Source organism: Coccinella septempunctata, chromosome 9, assembly GCF_907165205.1.
Source record: "Coccinella septempunctata chromosome 9, icCocSept1.1, whole genome shotgun sequence".
In the NCBI taxonomy this organism is placed as follows: Eukaryota; Metazoa; Arthropoda; class Insecta; order Coleoptera; family Coccinellidae; genus Coccinella; species Coccinella septempunctata.
The window spans coordinates 454,373-474,299 of NC_058197.1; the positions used below are offsets into that span (position 1 = coordinate 454,373).

Here is a 19,927-nt window from a genome sequence, read left to right on the forward strand (position 1 = left end):
TAGAGCTTGTGATGTTCGTTTTCCAGCACAGCATCCGGATGGTAATTGTAATAAGGCACCTTTTTCGAAGCTAGAAGTTGGTGTTTTAGTGCCAATTCTTGGTGAAGAATCTTGGCAACAGCATCATGTCTATTTTTGTACTCCGTGCCCGCGAACTTCTGACATCCGCCGGTGATGTGCTGGATAGTTTCATGTGTTGCACAGCCATAACGACAGCTATCGTCCGCCACTGAGGCATCCTTGGCGATGTACTTCATGTAATTTCTTGTTGGAATCACCTGATCCTGGATGGCGAGCATGAAGCCCTCTGTCTCAGGAAACAACCTTCCGGAAGTCAACCAGTAGTTCGACGCAGATATGTCGACGTAATCATGGTTGACATCGTTCTGGTGCCTCCCATGCAAAGGTTTGCCAATCAGTTTCTGCATTTTACTTTCTGCAGAGTGTTCGACGGTTTCCAATATTATTATTATTATTACAAGCTTATTATTACATACAAGCTGAGTAGGGAACGATTTTTCACCAGAAGCAGAGAGAATTTCTTGAGCAACAGGGTATTTCGGGTATGGAATATGTTGCCCCACAGTGTCGTCAACGCCCCTAGTGTCAACAGCTTCAAAAACAGATGGGACGCATGGAGCTCCGGTAGATACTTGTGACCAGTTAGAAGTGCGTGTTTCGTTTTCAGTGGTGGACTTAGTTTTCTTTTATATGGACAGTATTTCGTTAATTTGATTCAATCTATTTTTTTTTCCGAATTCACAAGCATGAGCCTATTGTAATTTTTTTCATCGTGAGTTATATAGGTTATCCTCAACCCTAACTATAATGATAATAATAATAATAATAATAATGTCTGGCCTGCCTGGCAGCTATCTGGTAGATGGCCTGCCGGGCAGCCATCGTAACGACGTAGACGGTGCAGCGAGCCACGCCTGCTGTCCGCAGTCCCATTCCTTTTTCCTCTCTCTTTCACATCCTTTATAGGGGTGCTCTTTCTGCTCTCATTTCTCTACCCCTCACCCAAACCGAGAAAGGGGAGCACAAACCCATGAAAATGGTGATAACGAGAAGCCTCGGAAACAAGTCGCTGCCTGGTGATCGTCAGGGCATGTCTGGAGCCGGCGCTGGACATGACAGCATGCGGGACGTCGGTGGTAGGATGTTGAGGAAGCGGGCTCCTGCTGCAAAAGAAGCTACAGCTCCAAAGCAACAACAGCAACCAACGAGTCCAATTCAATTGCCGACTCGAACCGCTGAAGGTGCTGCGCAGGATATTCAGCCAGTGCTCACCCAAGCGGGGTTAGTTAGAAAGCGCATGAAGTGGACAACGTCCATGAATGAAACTATAGTGCGCATATATAACTCCATCACGGGACTAGGGCAGAACACGAACAACTATAGGAAAAGGCTCCATGAGGAATTCTGCAACGCCTACCCAAATCTCAATGTCACTGAACAACGAGTGGCAGACCAGTACCGCGTAATTCTGAGAAATGAACTAATACCAACGGCCCGAATCGACGCAATTAAACGAGAACTTCAGCGTCCGCCTGTAATAGAGAATAACACCAACACCTCTGATGAAATTCACATGCCTGGGCAACAACACCCAGAAGACATTGATATTGAAAGTCCATCTTGCAAAGCAAATGAGCCTGAACACCAGGACGATAGGGATGAGCTCCACCGACGAGTTGACTCTGAGATGAGGAGATACTTTGCCGAACTGGAAGGAACAGATCCTCTTCATCGAGTAGCACCTCCACGGCTCAATACATCCAAGAAACTGTCACTTATAATCGACATCTTGAATAAGGACGTTTTACCTGAATACCTACAGAACGGAAGTTCATTGGAATATCTGCATCTAGTTTTTCACTGTGCAGCGCTAACGACAGCGAAAACCATAGGGGCAAAAATCCGCGAAACGAACAATGGTGGTCCAAAATTACACAAATTACACGCGCCAGCATGGCAGAAACGTCTTCAACACAAAACAGAAAGGCTAAGAAGAGACATTGGACGACTGACGGAGTACTTGAACGGGAATCGAGGAAGAAAGGTTGTGAAAGCTGCCAAAGAGATCATGGATAGAAACAGGACACACACAGAACGAGAGACGGAGAATGCTACAGCTCACCATTGCCTCGACACTCTGAAGCAAAAATTAAGTCTGTATGCAGAACGCCTGAGGAGATATAAAAGCAATTATAGCCGGAAAAGAGACAATAATTCATTCGAAAAGTCCGAAGAATCTTTCTACCTGTCACTCACATCGTCAGATGGAGAAAATGGAAAGTTACCACCAAAGGAAGCCATTGAACAATTCTGGACCGAACAATTATCAACGAAACCTCACTTCAATGGAGATACCGGATGGATTGAAGATGAAAAATCTGAAGCTATAAAATATGAGCCGATGCAGCATGACATGATCACAATTGAAGAAGTAAAATCAGCTATCAGAGGACTGCACAACTGGAAAGCACCTGGGCATGATGGATTACAGAACTTCTGGATCAAGAAACTTTGGATCATGCATGACAAATTGACCGCCGCAATAAATGATGTCATTGAAAATCCTGAAAGAATTCCAGTAGACCGAAGGAATACAGAAGACCCATCCAAGTACCGACCAATCACATGTCTTCCAACGATGTACAAATTAATCACATCGTGCATTTCAAACCGAATTCACGACCATTGCGAAAGGAATAACATCATCGCCATGCAACAGAAAGGATGCACCAAAGACAGCCGAGGGTGCAAAGGATAACTAATAATAGATTCAGTTATCTGCAATCAAGCGTTCTCTAAGCGAAGGAATCTTTACGCTGCGTACATAGACTACAAAAAAGCATTCGATTCTATACCTCACGAATGGCTCTTGAAGATTTACAAGGTGGATCCCAATATTGTTAAGTTCCTGAAAAACGCCATGTCAACCTGGCGTACTAGTCTTCAAATGAAAGCAGCAGATTGCTCTATTACAACAGGACCTATTCCAATAAGACGAGGAATTTTCCAAAGAGACTCGCTGAGCCCTCTGTGGTTCTGCATGGCCCTGAATCCCTTGTCTCATAGATTGAATTCTGCGGACTACGGATTTTCCATCAAGAGCGGCAGCAGAACTATGCTGAAACTAAATCATCTCCTTTACATGGACGACTTGAAACTCTTCGCATCTACCAAAAAACAAATGCAACTGATGCTGAAAATGGTTGAAGGATTCTCGGAAGACATCAAAATGAAGTTTGGACTAGAAAAATGTCGACTGCTTAACATAACGAGAGGGAAAATAGAAGATGGTACGTTCAAACTCAAGGAAGGTGCAGAAATTGAAGCATTAAAGGAAGGAGACATATACAAGTATCTAGGCATAAAACAGGCAAGAAAAATCAATCAGACCCAGATGAAGAAAGAATTAACGGAGGAGTTCACCCGAAGATTGAGGAGGATAATGAGAACTGGTCTTAACAGCAAGAATCTGATAAAAGCGATTAACACCTACGCTTGCTCGGCGCTAAGCTATTCATTTGGTATTATCTCCTGGACGACCACCGATTTAGCAGCTTTACAGAGAAAAATGAGGACGATGCTGACTAAACACAATAAACATCACCCCAAAAGCTCAATAGAACGGACAGAGCTGCCACGACATCTTGGGGGTAGAGGAATTGTTGATTTGTCCAACCGTATGTCCCAGGAAATTGAAGGACTTCGAAAATATTTCTTGAGCAAGGCAGCTTCGTCAGAACTCCATCGAGTAGTTTGTGTTGCTGATAGTTCTACACCATTAAAGCTACAATAGGATCACTTGGAAACCGTCGAACACTCTGCAGAAAGTAAAATGCAGAAACTGATTGGCAAACCTTTGCATGGGAGGCACCAGAACGAGGTCAACCATGATTACGTCGACATATCTGCGTCGAACTACTGGTTGACTTCCGGAAGGTTGTTTCCTGAGACAGAGGGCTTCATGCTCGCCATACAGGATCAGGTGATTCCAACAAGAAATTACATGAAGTACATCGCCAAGGATGCCTCAGTGGCGGACGATAGCTGTCGTTATGGCTGTGCGACACATGAAACTATCCAGCACATCACCGGGGGATGTCAGAAGTTCGCGGGCACGGAGTACAAAAATAGACATGATGCTGTTGCCAAGATTCTTCACCAAGAATTGGCACTAAAACACCAAATTCTAAGTTCGAAAAAGGTTCCTTATTACAATTACCATCCGGATGCTGTACTGGAAAACGAACATCACAAGCTCTACTGGGATCGCACGGTTCTCACAGACCGAAAAATAACCCACAATAGACCAGACCTCATATTGCTCAATAAGGATGAGGACAGAGCACTATTCATCGACGTGGCAATTCCAAATAATACCAATCTTTTAGATAGGCACACTGAAAAAATTTCAAAATACAGAGATCTCGAGGAACAGACCAGAAGACAGTGGAAGCTGAAAGATATCAAGACCATCCCTATCGTCATTTCATCTACAGGCCTGATACCGAAGAAACTACTGGAGAACTTGAGGAAACTTCAGTTGGACGAAAATATCTATAGAGTCATGCAGAAGGCGGTACTGCTCGGAACGGCGAGAACTGTACGCAAGTACATGGGGAATGCAGAGGAACACCGTCTGCTCCGACAGGAAGTGCGGGTGGAGCAGGAATCCGACCTACAGCAGGGAGGCGATGAGCGACCCGGACTCGACCACCACCACAAGCCCGAAAACCTGGAAAGGGCTCCAACAGAGCTTAATCCTTTTGATATCTGAGATATCTGGGATAAGTGAATTTTCCTCTGGAGAGGAGTGTGAAAGCCGCAAGGCTAAAGCCATAAATCTGAATCTCCTCCATATAGATGGGTAATTCAAGTAGCACCAATAGTCAGACAGCACCTTCAGTATGGGGAAATTTTCCTTCTTGTGATATACCCCAGTATTAAAATAAAGGTCACATTTACACGTACATTTTTCTAGCAAATATTGATGAGGAAGATCCCGAGTTTGCGCCGTTGGATATACAGATAATTGAAAATTTCTTGGTTTTAAAATATATATTCGTAATTACAATCTCTTGGCTTAATCTAATGTGTTACATTCGATGTCGTACAGCGCAATTAATTCAATATGCGTTATCTTCCGCACAGAAGTCATATTACACATGTTTATAATATAAAGGCGTTCACATGCAATGTACAAACCGCGCACAGGGTGTCACAAACTAAACATCTTCCCCCCCCTCGAATCCCTTTGGACTTCGAGGAACTTCCGCTGTTGGTGGTACCGGCAGGGAGCAAAGATTGTGCACAGCTCTTCGGATGATACCCTTGGATGTGTAAAGCTCAGCCACTCTTGAAACTCCATCCGATCCGGGAAACAATTTCGAAACTCGGGCCATACGCCATTTCAAAGGAGGAACGTTGGCTTCCTTGATGACAACCAGATCGCCTTCCTTTAGCCCTTCTTGCTTGATGCGCCATTTGGACCTTTGTTGTAATTCGCTGAGATATTCATTCTTCCAACGATGCCAAAAATGTTGACGCATGCTCTCGAGGTTCTGAAATCTGCTGAGCCTGTTAGGATTTGCTTGTAAGAGATTTTCTACTGGCAATGAAGTGAGTGGCCTGCCTATGAGGAAATGTGCTGGAGTTAAAGGATTAAGGTCTGTAGGATCAGAAGAAAGTGGGGTCAATGGTCTGGAATTAAGGATTGCTTCAATTTGCGTAAATAATGTTGTTAGTTCTTCAAATGTCAAATGTTTGTCTCCTAAGATTCTAGTGATATGGTATTTGGCGGATTTAATGCCCGCTTCCCAAAGCCCACCGAAGTGAGGGGAGTATGCTGGTGAAAACTTGAAATTAATGCCCTCATTTGCTGCAAAACCTGAGATTTCTTCGTTATTTGTTTTTAAGAATCTCGCGATTTCGTTGCCTGCGCCGACAAAATTTGTGCCATCATCACATAACAATTGAAGAGGCTTTCCTCTTCGAGATATAAACCGTCGCAAGCATAAAATGAAAACATCAGACGTAAGGTCGCTTGCTACCTCTAAATGTAAAGCCTTAGTGGCAAAACATACAAATAGACATAAATAACATTTTGTTATTTTGCAACCGCGACCCTTTCGGTCTGTGATGTAAAATGGACCGCCAAAATCGACACCGCTAACCTGAAATGGAGAACTTGGGATGACTCTAGAAGCAGGTAAGTTGCCCATTAGTGGATTTAAACATTTAGCTTTCATTATTCTACATATCTTGCAATTATTTATGGTGCTTCTAGCTAAGATTCTACCTCTTAAAGGCCAAAATTCATTTCTTAAATCACTCAACAAAAGCTGAGGTCCACAATGCATAAGTTTGATGTGATGATAGGAAAATAGCAATTTTGTGAAGTTATGATTTATATCTAACAAAGCAGGATGTTTTCTATCATAGCTAACCTTCGACTTCTGTATGCGGCCACCAACACGAAGTATGCCATTCTCATCAAGGAACGGACTGAGCGACAACATACGAGAATAAGAGGGTAAGTTCTGCTTATTACTTAAAATTCTGATTTCATTTAAGAAGCAATCTCTCTGGTGCAGTTTTATCAACAATTGGAGTGAAGAATGTAACTCAACAGTGGACAATGAACTTGAAAATTTATCGACTTTATTGCGCGAATTTGAGATGAAACGTAAAACGTAGGCTACAGACCTCTGTAAAGTTGAAAATCTTGAATATTTATCGAAGTTTATCAAAGAGTTAACATGAATAGTAGAATTGAGTGTAGTCGTAGCGTGTAAACATTTAGCAGTAGTTTTCTTCTCGGGTAAATCGAGAATATTTTTTGTGTTCATTGTTTGAGGCCAGCTACAAGGATCCTCAAATAAAAATGGTGGACCTTCCCACCAAAGTGTAGCTGACTGCATACACTTAGGATTTACACCTCTAGAGGCCATATCCGCTGGATTTTTATCGCCTGGCACATGCCTCCAAGTACCAGATGCAGTCAATTCTTGTACTTCACTGACACGGTTGGCGACAAAGGGTTGCAAGTTACAAGCTTCAGAGGACAACCAACCTAAAACAATCGTTGAATCAGTCCAATGATAGGAAGAAGTTATATCACAACGGAGTGATTTCGCAACCTTTGAGCTCAGTCGTGCTGACAGTAATGCCCCGCACAGCTCAAGGCGTGGTATTGTCGTAGGTTTTACTGGAGCGACTCTGGTTTTGGCGCAGACTAATTTGACGAAAATGTTGCCTGAGCTATCTATCGACCTGAGGTAAATAGCTGCAGCATATGCTGCCTGTGAAGCATCTGAGAATGAATGTAATTCTATAATAACGGGCTGATTGATGAGTATATGTCTACCAATTCCGACCTTTGATACTGTGTTCAAATTAATTGTAAAATTCCGCCACTCTGATTCTAATTTATCATCTACTGGGTCGTCCCATCCCAGTTTGGATTGCCATAATTTTTGTAGTATTATCTTCGGCACGATAGTACAAGGGCTTAGCAAACCCAATGGATCAAAGAGTTTAGCAGAATTGGACAAAATAGTACGTTTAGTTACATTTTTGTTTAAGTTGATGTTTTCAACTGAAAACTGCAGAATGTCATTTAATGGATCCCATTTCAATCCCAAGACACTGGATGGTGAAGAAACATCTAAGTCCTTAGGTGTAGAGATATTTGACTGGAATTGAAAGATAGATGGGCAGTTTGTACGCCACCTTCGTAACGGAAGACCAGCCGATCTTAAAATTTCAGTGATTGATTGAACTATATGGATCAACTCAGCTGGGTCATCAGTACCAGAAAGTAAATCATCGATGTAAAAATCGTCCTTTATACATTTTGAGACTACTTCATCACTACAATCCAATCCAAGTTGGTGAAGACATCTCGTACTCAAAAATGGTGCTGATGCAGTACCATAGGTTACTGTATTCAAACGAAATACCCTAATGGTCTGGGTCGGATCATCGTGCCACAAAATTAATTGTAGTATTCGTTGCTCGGGCTCAACGAGGATCTGACGGTACATTTTTTCCACATCAGCTGACACCACAAACTTGTGCTGTCTATACCTCAGTAAAATTGAGAACAAGTCGTTTTGTACTACTGGTCCGATATATTGTATATCGTTCAACGATATACCCGTAGAGGTTTTTGCAGAAGCATCAAAAACAACTCGTAGTTTTGTTGTTTCACTAGTTTCCTTCAATACTGCATGATGTGGAAGGTAGCAACCAAATATAGGTTTAGGAATTTCAGTCATGTGTCCCAATTGTTCATATTCTCTAATAAATTTACGATACTCCTCTTTGAAAACAGGTTTGCGCTTAAATTTTTCTTCCAATTGCATTAACCTTTTTTCGGCAATTTTATATGAATCACCTAGAACTGATGAGCTCTCTTTTAGTGGTATTCGAACACAAAATCTACCATCATGTTCACGATGAGTAGTTCGACTGAATAAGTTCTCGCAGTAGTTGTTTTTGAGATTTTTATTATCTCTAGGAATTTCCTCCAGTTCCCAAAATTTTGCTAATTGTTTACTTATTTCCTTTGAGAAGTGGCAATATATTTTAGTATTTTTGTCTTTATCGTGAATATTCCCCCTCATGGGGCCAGCTACTATCCAACCCAGGTAGGTTTCCTGTAATATAGGACCTTGATGTCCCAGGATAAGCCTATTTGGCTTAAGCAGATCCCAAAAGATATCAGCACCTAACAGTAAATCTATTACTGAAGGTTGATGAAACCCTGGATCGGCTAGGTGCAAAGAGCTAGGGACCAGGGCCGTAGCGAAGAGCTTTTCCGAGGGGGGGGGGGGAATTCGAATTTTGGCGCCCCTCTTTAAAAAAAATTCACAGGATATCGAAAAAAACAAGGATATGGAAAAGGTGTATTATGATATGTAATACAAATATGTACCTACAGTTTTTTAAAGAGTTAATTATAAATGAACATGAGTATAAATGAAAATACCTCACAAATATTTCAAGTAACAAGTGTGATAATAAATCTGTGATTAATTAAACTAATCAACGAAACAAGAAAATATTCTCATAAATATTGCTATTCAGATCACACTTTAATTCTTCGTTCTTTTAATAGGCTCCAAGAAGTCACTATTGACTCAAGAGAAAGAGTTGCTGCGATTTTTTTTTCGCATTTCAGTAGAAGCAAATCGTTCAGACGCTGATCAGACATTGTTGTTCTGAGAACATTTTTTACTAACTTAAGTTGACTAAACGTTCTCTCGTTAGTACTGGTACCATAACCAGCGGTTACGACAAATCTTAAAATGTAATCGGCGAGTTTTAACATTTTATATTTCGTTGCCAATACACCAGCTACTTCAGTTAATGATTTACATGATTCGCAATCAGAAAATAAAATCATGAGTTCGGTAAGTAATGCTTGTGGGTCTGGCCTATCTAGCTTTGGCGGAATCATATTGATCAATGCTTCTAAGTACTCCAGGTTCAAATTTTGTGATTTCAGCGGAAAATGGAAAACTTTAAATATTGGATCTAACGTTTCTATTACTGATATCACGTTCAATGATAAATTATTAATGAGCGTGTCTAATACTTGTTTGAACTCTTTTCTATAACATGTATATAAACCTAAAATTGTCTCATTTTCATTTCTGCTATAGAATTTTTGGGGTCCTAATCGACGCCGATGAAATTTTTTAAAGTCTTCTTCAACATTGATGTCGAATTTTTCAGCAAACTGCTTTGCGCTGGCGATCAAATCATCGATAGATGAGCTATTTTCATTCATTGTTTTCAAAATTTGAATGTGTAATTCTAATATATTATTGCAATCGATCACATTTATTTCGGGAGTCTCGATAGATTCAATTAAATTTTTTAGTTTGAACATCACATTTTTCATGAAATAAAGGGTTACAATGAAGTCAAAATTCAAAATTTTCTTCCTCAATCCTGAACTTTTTGTTCTAGAGGTGCTGTCAAAGTCAGTATTTTCGGCAATTTCTTGGAGGAGTTGAACTATCCCTTCGTAGGAAATATTGACGGCCTTTATGCTTTGGGCTCTAGCAACCCAGCGTGTTCTAGACAAATTTCTGAGTTTCAAAGAGTTTTCAATTTTATGTTATGTTTATTTTATTCATGTATCCGTCACATTTGCGGCTTTTTCCGTCTCAATTTTCCTTTTCTGCGCCCTTTTTCTGAATTCCGCTCCAGACGGTTTGAGCTTTTTTTGGCAGGGATCCATAATACCATTAAATGCTTCTAAATGGTTAAACTCATGTGTTCACACCGCTGACCGCTCTGACAACGAGACTTTACAATGCCGCCACTGTAGTTCCCATGAATCGACTAGATGGCGGGGCACGCAGTTTGTTATGATTTCGCGCCTGCGCGGTCTATTTGGCGCCCTTTCGAATGTGCTCCGGGGGGGGACGCTCCCCCCCCTCCCCCCCCTATAGCGACGGCCCTGCTAGGGACTCCTAGATTCTCGATACGCAAAGTACAATGGGGCACATTATCAGTAATTTTAGGTAGAATAAAGCAATTTATGTTCATATTAAAGTTGTTGTGAAGCGATTGTATATTTATGTTGCAATGTTCATTGACATTTAGTAGCATATTTCCCAAACCAGAAATATATTGATGATATTTTTTTATTTTGTAGATACCTAAATTTTGTTGAGCCTTATAGCTAATAAAAGATGATTGACTGCCGCAGTCCAGCAAAGCCCTGAGAATAAATGTTTTGTCCTTGTTTGTCACCCTGACCAACGCCGTGGAAAGAAGAGCTTGATTGGTGGAGACAGCAGACATAGCAATAGAAGTGCCAGATGAGCTTGCTACCGTGGACTCGACTGCAGGATTTGAAAAATTCGAATTTTCACTTGTATTTAAACTATTGTTATTAGTATTAACTGCAGATTGTTCATTTTTTATTTGTTGTATTGATTGTTGTAAAGGTAATTGCTTATGTAACAATGTATTATGTCTTCGATGGCATATTCTACAACCGCCCAACTTACATTGATAGGATTGGTGGCCGCCTCGAAGACAGTTAGTGCACAGTTTTAATGAAGAGATTTTAGCGATTCGCTCTTCTATAGGCAATGATTTAAATTTAGAGCACTCATGAATTTTATGTTCTAGTTTACATATAAGACACCCTTTAGAAGGTGAAAGATCATGTGAGGACGCAATGAAGGATTTGTTATTTATTTTTGGTAAGCTATGACGTTTCTCATTGTTCTTAACAGATTTACAAGCATTCATAGTTTCTAAGACGACAGATCTCTGACGAAGAAATGAATAAAATTCTTCTAAAGTAACTGAGTCTATATCACTCCTAAACTCCTCCCATTTTCTCGAGGTTACGGTGTCTAACCTTGAAGATGCAAAATAAATGATTATAGTATCCCACTGATCAGTAGGTTCTCCCAAAGACTTTAAAGCACTCAAATTTTTATTTAATGAATCCATAATATACCGCAATCCACTGTCAGTTTCTCGCTGTAGTGGTTCAATAGCAAAGAGACACCTTAAGTGTTCATTAATAAGAAGACGTTTATTGTTATAACGTTGGCTCAGTAAATCCCAAGCAACAGCATAATTATCATGTGATACTGTAATAGAACTGAGTATAGACGATGCTGAACCTTCTAAGAAGGATAAGAGATAATGGAATTTACTGACATTGTCAATACTGTTATTATCGTGAATTAATGACGTAAATGTATCTCTAAATGATATCCATTTGTTTTGATCACCATTAAAGGGTGGAATTTTCAAAGGTGGTAATTTAAGACTATTGTAATTATTCGACTTATTACTTATGTTAGATGAAGATTCATCGATAGCATTATTTTGAAAAGAATCTAATAGTGATTGAGCTTGAGCCATTAACTTAAAACAAATATTCTCAGTGATTTCACGCTCTTCCATTTGTTTAGATATATCTTCATCCAACAGTTCTATTTTTGATTGAATATCTTCAAAACTACACGACAATTCACGCATTTTATTCAATCTGATATTGACCTCATTTAAAATCAAATTTGATAAATCCTTGCGATTCATTAAAGGCGTTAAATATTTTTCAAAAAGTGTTATACGTGCTCTTAAACTGCCTCTTTGTTTTATTAAGTCCTTTAAATCACTCATCTTGTCGACGCAGAAAACGTTTCACTCAAATAATGATGGAACAAAAAAACAACGGAATCAAATAATCAAAACAATGAATACGTTACGGTTATTCCTGATAACGCAGCTGGGCTGATAACGAAAACGGTTCCGCAGCAACGAAGCGACTTCAAATGGTTATTAATCGAGATTAACCGTTACTGGATTTTCAAATAACTGTTATGCAGTTTTCAGAGGTCAACTTCACCTGAAATGATATAGTATTTGAATTAAATCGGTCAATAATTTGAGTCAGTTGTTAGTTGAAAAATAGAATGTAATGAATTACGCAAACTGGATCATGTGAAGGAAAAATTACAAAGGAATAAACAATGCACTTCCCTCTGCTTCGGAAACGATGAATTGCAGCAATGTGGCTCGCGATTTCCCAAGGTGGATCCTCCAGAAATCTGTCGTTATTCTTGAATTTCGATGTTTTTCCACTGATTTCAAATCACGTCGGGGTCACCAAAACTGTTTGCGCCGTTGGATATACAGATAATTGAAAATTTCTTGGTTTTAAAATATATATTCGTAATTACAATCTCTTGGCTTAATCTAATGTGTTACATTCGATGTCGTACAGCGCAATTAATTCAATATGCGTTATCTTCCGCACAGAAGTCATATTACACATGTTTATAATATAAAGGCGTTCACATGCAATGTACAAACCGCGCACAGGGTGTCACAAACTAAACAACTGAAATTAGTCCCATTAATAGTTATGTTACAACGGTTAAGCCATTCAAGAAAGGAAGCCAGTTTGTATCGAGTGATCATATTAGTGATATCAAAGATGCTCGACAAGGACATAGGTACTTGTGTGAATGCAAGTGCTTATCATCGTTTCAGAAGACTGTGAAATATAATATTTCAGTCACTATAAATACAATATCCGGTGCGATTAGAATAGAATAGAATAGAATAGAATATCTTTATTCACCAATAATAATTGTTAACAAAACAATGAAGATGGGAAACGTCATACAGGAAAAAAATAAACAAAAACAGAGAAGATCAACATTCAATGTTACTCTCCAGGAATTCACTAACAGTGTATGGCTCTAGTCGTAACAATAGGCTGTAGACCTCTTTTCGAAAACATTTGAAGTCATCAATTTGACGTATTTTGGATGGTAGTTTGTTATATAGTTTTAGGCACATATATGTACAATTTCTTTCCGTCAGGGACAACGTATGTAGAGGGTACAGAAAAAATTGGTTTCGGGTCCTGTATGAATCACTTTTCCTAAATTTGTCGAAAAGGTTCCTATTTTGGAACAGGAACTGCAGACATCTATAGATGTAGATGCCAGAAAGTGTGAGAATGTTATTCTTCCTGAATACGCCACGGCAGGATTCCCGGTACCTCAGGCCAAAAAGAACCCTAACGACCATCTTCTGGATGTAAAAAACCATTTTCACATGTCGACTATTCCCCCAAAAAATGACACCATAGCTCATCACGGACTGAAAGTTGGAGAAATAAATTGCCTTCAAAAATTCCAAGCTGAGCTCCGATCTCAACACACGCAAAACAAACACTGTCTGGCTTAATCTTCTGCACAATTTATCAACATGCTCTGTCCACTCAAGGTGTTCATCAATGTGGATACCCAGAAACTTGGTTGTTGTTCGAGGAGAGATTATTTCTCCTGATAATGTGAGCTGATGTTCTGCTTCAACACTTCTTAGTTTATGGGAAAAGAAAACAAATTCCGTCTTATCCACATTGAGATGTAGGTTATTTAGTGTGCACCATGATTGTACAGATTGGTGAGTACATTCAAGGAGGCCCTGAAGATCTTCACGGTTTTTCCCGCGTATTAGTATGTTAGAGTCGTCAGCAAAGTTGATGAATGCTATTGATGGTAGAGATGTCATTCTAGATATATCATTTCCTTCCCTGAAGGCGGAGAGTATATTTCTAACGATATTAGGAATGTCATTTATGTATACAACAAATAGCAGCGGACCCAGCACACTGCCCTGTATCACACCTTGCTCAATAAATGAGTCTACGGATGTATAATCAACTCCATCTATCCTAAGAGATACATGCTGAGAGCGTCCGCTGAGATAGCTCTTAAAGAACTTGAGTTGAGCATCTCGTATGCCATATGCCTCAAGTTTCTGTAGTAAAATTGCATGATTTACTGAATCGAATGCCTTCGAGAAATCTAAGAAGAATCCGAGTATCTGCTCATTCATCTCCAAGCCCTCAGTTATCATCTCCACTAGTTCGTAAATCGCTGTCTCAGTGCTTTTTCCTTTCATGAAACCATGTTGTTGTGGATTTAAAACCTTGAATTTCCTGAAGAAGCTGAGAAGTCTATTTACTATAATTTTCTCGAAAATTTTGGAGAAGTTACTTAAGAGACTTATAGGTCTGTAGTTATTTATATCATTTGGATCATTCTTCTTGTAAACAGGTTTTATTACAGCTATTTTGAGCATATCCGGAAATACTCCGTATCAGTTACGTCAAACATTAGGTAGGACAGTTTCGAATGTAAGCAGTCGGCCATGGGAAAGTGTAGCCACGTTACAGCACTTCTTTTATTTATATGGGAATATGTTGAAAAATATGGACATCGTTTTGTCGCATCTACTGGTCTCCCCAGACATTGGGATTTAGGTTCGAAAAAGCGAAATCCCAAGTCTGTTATATCAACTGAATACCAAATTAAGAGAAATAAACCAACAGAAAGAGCACTATTCAATCCGATTCCTGAGGAATATGTTAGAAATATCAATCTGAACAATTTCATCGTAGATTTGCAAAAGGCTGGAGAAGGTTCCATGTTTCAATCAGTTTTGCATTTGGAGTATAAAGACTTCGAATACTCAGCTGAAGAAAAAGGCATTCCTAGGGTACAAACGGCAAAATTTTTGGTGAATATGGAAAATTTTGCAAATCGGCAAAAATTAACTGTTTTCGAAATACCTGGAACTTTCCCTCAGAGAACTACTGATTGGCTGAAATGAAGAACTTATTTTATTACATCATCAAATATGAAATTTGTTGTAACAAATCACATTCTGAAAATGCAACAAAACGCTTTTTCTTGAAAAATCTCTGGTTAGAGAATAAAGATTTCGAAACTGCAGCTATGCGTTATGGTAAAGAAAACGAACCCAAGGCAAGAGTATGAAGCTGCTTCTCTACAGAAGAATGAGAGGATGATTGAGGTTGGTCTTCTTGTGTAAAAAAAGCCTACATTTGGCAACGAGTTTAGATGGCGTCGTAATGGATGGAGCTGATATTCGAAATCAAATGTCCTAAAGTCCTGAAAAATTGCCAAAACTTATCTGTCTTCACAGATTTTTTATCGAAGTCCTAGTTGAGTGATTTTTTCTTGGTGAAGAAAAATGGGAAAATCTACATAAGAGATCAACATCCTTACATATATCAGATTATTGGTTCTTTGATGATACTTGAATGTGAGACCTGTCATCTTGTTGTTTGGTCGCCGAAAGGTTTACTCGTGATACCAATATATAAACATAATCATGTAGATATAGTAGAAGAAATAAGAAATAATACCATTTCATTTTATCGCGATATTTATATAACTGAAATGTTTGCTATGAGAACAGTAAGAGATCTACAACCAGTTAATCTGTCGTTGATTATATAGCTGTGCTAATCAATGCCATTTTCATTTCTTCATTAAGCAAAAATACCTATTGCAACATATACGGCCGGCCAAACACCAAGACCTAGGCATCATCTTCGATCCCATCAAGAGTTCGCAACAATTCACTAGTTGGTGGTTATCAACTACGCAACTTAAATATACAAGAGAGCGGGACTTCATAATAATCCTAATACAAGAAGTGAACATCCGAACTGGAATAACCCATGAACCCCAGCTGATGGACATTTTATGTTCTTATTGTTCTTCGTTTTAGTTAATTATTTCTTATGATAGGAAAAATTGTTCGAAACGAAATATATTCATTATAATGAAATGATGGAAGAATTTATTAGTAAAATTCATTATAATATTTCCACAGTTCCCAGTCTTTTATTTGTAGTTTCTGATGGGGAAATAAAATAATCAGTATTGTTACGAATGATTCGGATTCGAGGTTGGCATATGTTTAGAACTTTTCCACTCTATTGTGATTTGGGAAGGCGAGAATTATTTCAATAGATCGAGGAAAAATGATAACCTGATATAATAAAAATAAAGCAAGTGTTAAAAATCTAGGGTGTTATGATTTTGTAATTCAAGAGTAGTGGACTGTATGAAAAGATAATTGAATTGGATATGGTATAAAAACATTTATTGAGTATCATTCACAATCATAAAATGAATATGTCACCTGCATGAAGCTAATACAGTAAAGCAACTAATATTAACCACATCTATAAACTCAGAGAGACATTATTCAACTAAAAAACAAGAGATGGTCCAGAGCAGTTCAAATGAGAAGTCACTTGATGTCAGACTTAGACGTTGAGGAGTTCAATAAATCCAATATCAACACAACGGCTACACAGTGATAGGGCAATCAATTGAAAATTGATTGCGAGAGCCTCCTTATTCTATCAGAAAACGCGAAGGTTAGAATACTGAATTTTAAAGAGAAGACGCGAGAGTACAGAGAAATAGGCCCGAGGTGAAACTACAATGTCTAAGTCTGATCATCAACGAGAAATCGATACATTAAATTTGGGTTGATCAATAATGTTAATGTAAGTATGAGCAGAACAAGAGTCGCACAAGTTAAATGAGAAGCACAGAATTAATGAATTTGAGAAGCACTAGAATATTAAAAATAATAAGAAAAGAGCAATAAATTCTAATTAAATGAGAAGTTCAATAATAATTAATTAAATGAAAAAGACAATCATAATTAATATGAGAAGAACATAGTATAATTCATATACATTGAGATGATCTTGAAGAGTGCAAAAATTTATCAATGAATTCAACATTTACAGAGACGAACTGCTTACAAGTAAGCACGATTAGAACGTTCATCAGAAAAATAGAAGAAACAATTGATAAATTAAGAGAAGTCATGAGAGTACTGAGTTAAATAAATCTCTAATCGTAGATTTTGAGATGTGCTGAAGGCTGAGAAAACTAACATGTATGTTGAGTCCGATGAATGAATATAGAAGAGAAACAATGAGAGTACATATTATAAAGAGTAGACCAAACTAAATGAGTAGACATGAGTGTTCGAGCAGACTTTCCAGGGTGGAGCCTAGGTCGAGGTGTATCGAGCAATATCATTAATCGCTAAACTAACTAAAGTTGAGGTGTTCACATCCTGTTCTGAAGAAAACAGCTACATCCAGGGTCCACCCTGGAGAATATGAGGATTCATTCATCTGAAACTCAACAACAGTAATTAGTCATATGTACAACGAGGTGATCATAAGATTTTTCTTAAAAATGATTAAACTGATTCTAATAATGAGGAATATTATGAGCAGACCATGAATCAGTAATCATTTTTATTGAGATGGACTTGAGAAGTTTCAATCCTGGTGCTACATACCCATTTTCATGTGAGAAGATCTAGAGAAGTCTGAAAATCTAAATAAATTACTAGCTGACCCGGCAAACGTTGTTTTGCCATATAAATAATTTCCTAGTAATTTCTAGTTGTATCATAAAAAAATTGAAATTAAAAATTTTGTTTAAAAAATAAAAAATAAATTTAGGGGTGGACTACCCCTAACATTTAGGGGGATGAAAAATAGATGTTGGCCGATTCTCATAGATACCGGATAAGCACAAAAAATTTCATCAAAATCGGTCAAGCCGTTTCGGAGGAGTATGGCAGCGAAAACAGTGACACGAGAATTTTATATATTAGATGGAATATTATAAAATATATATTTCTGAGCAGGCAATTGTTTGATTTGTCTTGAGTGGACATTTCAATTGAGCGGTGCTAGCAAGGATTATGAATCTATTTCAAGATTCTGAAATCTCTTGCACGTGGACGAATTTCATGAGAATGAAATTATCATGAAAATGGAGTAATTAATAATTTTGAGTTGTCTGAGAGTACTTTACCTTATGAGAAGAACAATTTAGCACCAGGATTGTGCGAGAAGACTGAAAAATTGAGAACAACTAAAAGAGGTGAACTTAAAATGGGGTGTTACAAATCACAATGATAGCAGCGCGAAGTCAATTCAACGAAGCTAACAAAGAGAATCTTAAGAAAAATGTGTAAATGTGTAGGTTTTTCACTTCTGAAAAACACGGAAAGTGGGGCCGCTGCGTCGTTCAACCAGCGCACCGCCGAATCGGGGTACCATACGTGGCCACCGGAGCTGGTCAGGAGCGTCGACTATAGAGAGGTCGGAGGGGGGCTTCGCTCAATTTTTAACAGCAAGAGTTATTGACGATTTACTAAACAGTCGTCAAAATTCACCAAAAACCATACAACATTGAACATACTGGATATTATAGGAAGTAAAAGTATTGGGCATCTTTTCGATGAAATTTTGTAAGATTTGATTTTGCGAATTGCTCTTTCAACATGTACTCTCGACTTTGCAATTTTCTTTGTCATTATCTCCTCTTCAGATGTCAATCGTTTTCTTTTCATAAGACCTCTTCTTATACGGTGTATGAAATTTGACATTAATTTCATCTGATAAGTCTCTTATAATGAATCCACGATCAGCCATAACGGCATCATTTTCTTGCAAAAAGTTTTTCAACTCGCATTGCTCAAACAGTTCTATGTCAGAAATTGCCGCTTCATATCCCTCACTCGCATATATGATGGCAGCAGTTGAGCTTATTCCGATAAAAAACTTTACAGTGTTGGAATGCTTGTAATTAGAAAATGTGTTTCCCTGCTGCTGGAAATTTGAAGGCATTTCTAAAAATATTTCAGTTGCATCAATCACTATGGTAATGTTATCTTCACAATGTTGAAAACAATATGGCACTGTTTTCAATTGTCTGCTACCATGAAACATATCTCCTCTTATACCAATGATCTGGTGATACATGAACTGAATCCTTGTATAAATGTTTTATTTATATTACAAAAATAGGACATTTCATCAAGAGTGAAACCACGCCTCAACCTAACTAGGGTCAAACACAATTTATCTCGGTCTGAATCAACTGATGTCAAAAACATCCTTCTATATTTCTTACCATTAATTTCCATTCCGTTTTCGTCAACGAACTCAAACTCGTACATTTTACACACTAAATCACACTACTTGGTTCGAGTCCAACTTTCGCTCCTTTCCGATACCGCTACCTAGCACAAATCAAATCCGCTCCCAAAAGTGGCGTCCGCTCCAGAACGCGTTGAGAATGTAGCGCATATGTCACCGAACGTTTCCGCTAGCGTTTGGTAACAGTTGCGCAACTGTTTCCGTCCGCTGAATGCGACCAATGTATTTTTATGAATTTTTATTTTTTCAGTATCTCCCAGAGAAGCTTTGGGGGAAACTTCTGGAAATCAACGCTTGAATTCAGGTATGTAGTCTTCTCAGAAAAAAACTTTCCTTTGCAAATTATGGATGTTATTCATTTTTTGCAGCTCAGCCTTTTTCGTGGGATAAGCAAACCACGCAATTACTGGTGAAACGGTACATGCATCTTAAGGATGCATTTGGAGATCCGAAAATTAAAAAAAAAAGCTGTGGGACGAAATTAAACAAACATTTACCTCCAAAGGGCATAATGTCACTGAAGAGATCTTGGATCGAAATTGGAGAAAC

The 19,927-nt window shown here is 38.5% G+C and overlaps 1 protein-coding gene across 2 annotated transcripts; it reads right to left on the reverse strand.

Moving 5' to 3' along the window:
* Positions 1 to 5,061: 5,061 nt before the first annotated feature.
* LOC123319979 lies at positions 5,062 to 11,301 on the reverse strand. 2 transcript variants are annotated; one of them, XM_044907086.1, is made up of 2 exons: positions 10,504 to 11,301; positions 5,062 to 8,816 (listed from the first exon to the last, which is right to left on the reverse strand). In XM_044907086.1, the coding sequence occupies exons 1-2, from the start codon at positions 11,293 to 11,295 to the stop codon at positions 5,244 to 5,246; spliced, it is 4,365 nt and encodes a 1,454-aa protein (XP_044763021.1). In that variant the 5' UTR covers positions 11,296 to 11,301; the 3' UTR covers positions 5,062 to 5,243. The 2 variants fall into 2 exon arrangements, with proteins under 2 accessions (XP_044763021.1, XP_044763022.1); XM_044907087.1 differs by having other exon boundaries at positions 5,062 to 8,812; positions 10,500 to 11,301.
* Positions 11,302 to 19,927: the final 8,626 nt, after the last annotated feature.

Coding starts and splice junctions, on each gene's coding strand:
- LOC123319979 (XM_044907086.1), bottom strand. CDS start 11,295: ATGAATGCTTGTAAATCTGTTAAGAACAATGAGAAACGTCATAGCTTA. Junction 8,817..10,503: donor TGCGTATCGAGAATCTAGGA/GTCCCTAGCAGG, acceptor GCTACGGCCCTG/GTCCCTAGCTCTTTGCACCT.